Genomic DNA, 3,387 nt, shown 5'->3' with positions numbered 1-3,387 from the left:
GAAATCTAAGGGGACAGAAGCATGAGAGCCTGCTACCTCTGTTTTCAGCACTCTCACTGGGTACGGCATACTGCACCCTACCAGCACATGGTTGTGCATTCTCAACCGCCCAACATAGGAAAATTACAGAATTGAAACTCTTCACTTTCCTTTCCATGTATAAAAGTCTTCGACTGCATCGGGAATCAGCACAACCACTGGCCTCTTGCTATCCAAGATCAGCCTTCAGCTTTCCCCTCCATCCAGCAACCAAAATCCCTCATCAGCAGCCATGTTTAGTCCCAAGCGTTTTGTATCAAAGGCGAGGAATGGTGAGAGGGCAATCTCAGGAAAAGGTCATTTTGTGGTGTACACTGCAGATCAAAACCGCTTTGAGGTTCCATTGGCATATCTCAACAATGCGATCTTCCAAGAGTTGCTGAAAGTGGCTGAAGATGAATTTGGTCTCTCAGGAAATGGGCGCATCACTGTGCCATGCAACGCGGACTTCCTGGATTATGTCCTCTCATTTATTAGAAGGCGTCCATCCAAAGACACAGAGAAGGCTTTACTGTTGACAATTTTCAGTAGTAGGTGCTCAATATCATCCTTACATCAGTCAGAGCACCGCGCTCATCAAATACCTCTCCACAGTTACTAAAAGAATGACCAGGGATGTAATTTTTTTATCGTCAGTTGTACATGATCGACACAATTTTGATACACACAGAAGTTCATTTTTCATATCTGTCTTTAGTCTTCATGTCTCAAATACCTCTCTAGCTTTCTTTTTCATTACTTTTACTAGACACTCTGAAATCTAAGGGGACAGAAGCATGAATGCCTGCCACCCTACCCGCACATGGATATGCCCAAACTGTTTTCTAGAGCTATGCCCAACGTTTCCATAATCTGGTAGACTTACCCAACTGTCATCAATCCACTAAGGGACTTACCAGCACATGGATGTGTCTCCTAAATGAGTCGACATGAGGAAAGTTACAGCTGCATGAATTCTGTGTCTCTTAGGGACTATATATGTACATTGCCTCGACTTCTTTCAAGTCATCACCACAGCGTACTCTGAAGTTCATATTGAGCCCCAAGAAGATCGTTCATTTGGCCAGAAATAGGCAGAAGGCGTCTATCAAGCCAATAGCCGACAAGGGTCATTTTGCTGCCTACACTACAGATGGTGAACGGTTCATGGTTCCATTGGCATACCTCAGCAATACTCTTTTGAATGCATTGCTGGAAGTCTCAGAAGACGAATTCGGATTGCCAGGAGATGGGCCAATCACGCTCCCATATACTGCGGATTTCATGGAATACGTGTTTTTGTTGATGCAGAGACGTCCAAACAGAGATGTGGAAAAGGCGGTGCTCACTTCCATCACTGCTGCTCGCTCTTCCACACCTTCAGTCATCCATTGGGGGTTGCTCCATAAAGAACCTGTATACGGTTGTTGAACTGATTTATACCCTCCAATGTACTCTCTCTTCTTTGACAACTGTAAATACTACAATTTTGACATGATACAGAAGATTTCTTCATTCTTTCCAATTCTGTGTTGAATAACGACAGTTTGATTTTGTTTTGTTATAATTTCTTAAGGAAATTTGAACAACGCGATATTGCCCGGCCATGGTAACAACAGAAGACCTGAGAGATGAGCCACTTTTGGCTTCTTTCACTCACATTTACATTAATGGCACATGGATGTCGTAGTCCGGTAACCCTAATTAGTCTAGGTACTTCCTCACTGGAGATGTCAGCTAAGCAAATTAGTTCCATGCTTAATACTTGTAGAGAATAAGCTGGATCACGACATACACAAATGCAGTGAATTTATATAAGTACTCAAGCAAAATTAATGTCACCGGAGAGCATTAACCACACCGCCAATGATTTATCATTTCTAGCCCACCATTGCAGATTATGGCTACAACTTAACTTGGACTCACCTTTTTTTTTCTCAAAAGAGAAAAACTACCACGTAAAACCAATATTAGATCTGGTAAATCACGTGGGAGATATGTTGATGCTATTACCATGTGAGTACCATGTGGTACAACTACTAATGTGACAACCATACCAATGCTAGAGGGTCATCGTTGCACCACGTGGGAGACATGTTGATGCTAGTGAACCACTCATCCATCTTGGTGTCATGTCTTCAGTTACACGTACATCAAACCATTTACATTTGAGCACATACATAAGATTTTTGAGCAAATACCACAACTCTATTATCTTAGTCACCATCCCATCATAGTCAAGATCATTATCTTCATAGTACTCTTGACTACAACATTGCTTTTTAGAGTTCTTCAGCATGCTTCTAGCTTCATAGTATTGATTCACACTTCATTTATTATGCAACTTGAGTAACTATGATGCTTGATGGTGCCAAAACCAAGGGTATAAATATCGCTATGTCTATCAAGACATCTTTGCTATACTAATGTCTTGAGCTGCATTGGAAAAACAAATACAATCAGCTACAATCACAACGATCATAGACAAGAATGCTATCATTTATTTTTATTACACTAGGATTAGTATATAACTACCCTACATTTTCAACCATTCGAGAAATAGCGCCTTGTGTTCTCTATCAACGTCTGTCACTCCCTCGTGAGAAGAAAACTCTCTATGTTTATTAGTCATCATATGTGTTGTAACGATAAATACGCATTATGTAGTAAACCCTCGACATATGTATAAGTTCATGGATTGAGGTAAATTGCTAACAATAGATTTTTTTTTTTTATCTCTTCGCAATTCGACCCAAATAATCTCTTGTATTTGGGTTATGCCATCTTCAATTCTCTAGTGATACTAAACTCCCACTCTATATGTGAGAAAACTGTCATTTGATCCTCACACACTTAGGATCCCCGTCATAATTTTGATCGGGATAATTAAATATGATTTCCACCCCATCCATGTAAATGGAGCCTTCATGTTGAGCTTGGTTATGTACTCTTGTATCAATATTATGTGTTGAAGAAGTTGTATGGGAGAATCTTACACGAAGCTCATAGCAAGAAGTCTCATAGAGCCTAAATTAATATGGTGGAGTCTTACAAGAGTCTCAAAATTGAAAGTCGCACAAGAATGACAGCCATAGAAGAGAAAATTTTAGCAAGTATGATCCCAATGTTACTAGCCTCATATGTTTCAGTGCTTAAACCTGAATCACAAAAAAAAAAAAATCCAAAAACATTTTGAGAAAAGGTCTACGAGAAGAAGAGGACAGGATAGTGCTCGTCTTCCGGATTTTCATCCGTAACCAGTGCTCTCTGGAGGATCTCTTTCAATGTCCTTTGAAGCATGCTGGAGTTGTAGAAGTATTACATGATGCATGTAGAAGAGCCAGTATAGAAGAGTCTTACATGACTCTC

At 40.2% G+C, this 3,387-nt stretch overlaps 2 protein-coding genes across 2 annotated transcripts; both read left to right on the top strand.

The window, feature by feature from the left end:
- Positions 1-208: 208 nt before the first annotated feature.
- Positions 209-735, top strand: LOC137944797 (auxin-responsive protein SAUR65-like). The gene has a single exon (XM_068790549.1). It carries the CDS (start codon positions 272-274, stop codon positions 638-640), a length of 369 nt encoding a protein of 122 aa, XP_068646650.1. The 5' UTR covers positions 209-271; the 3' UTR covers positions 641-735.
- A 282-nt stretch (positions 736-1,017) lies between these two features.
- Positions 1,018-1,449, top strand: LOC137943723 (auxin-responsive protein SAUR62-like). The gene has a single exon (XM_068789161.1). The coding sequence runs from the start codon at positions 1,018-1,020 to the stop codon at positions 1,447-1,449; it is 432 nt and encodes a 143-aa protein (XP_068645262.1).
- Positions 1,450-3,387: the final 1,938 nt, after the last annotated feature.

This window comes from Aristolochia californica, unplaced genomic scaffold, assembly GCF_029961685.1.
Source record: "Aristolochia californica isolate CCGP_79_NKW_82.1479 unplaced genomic scaffold, dmAriCali1.0.hap1 SCAF_11, whole genome shotgun sequence".
Classification (NCBI taxonomy): domain Eukaryota; kingdom Viridiplantae; phylum Streptophyta; class Magnoliopsida; order Piperales; family Aristolochiaceae; genus Aristolochia; species Aristolochia californica.
Note: the sequence above shows the minus strand (reverse complement) of the source record. Positions and strands in the feature narration are given on the sequence as shown.

What these genes read in the sequence shown, in the direction of transcription:
- LOC137944797 (XM_068790549.1), top strand. Translation starts at nt 272, where the DNA reads ATGTTTAGTCCCAAGCGTTTTGTATCAAAGGCGAGGAATGGTGAGAGG.
- LOC137943723 (XM_068789161.1), top strand. Translation starts at nt 1,018, where the DNA reads ATGTACATTGCCTCGACTTCTTTCAAGTCATCACCACAGCGTACTCTG.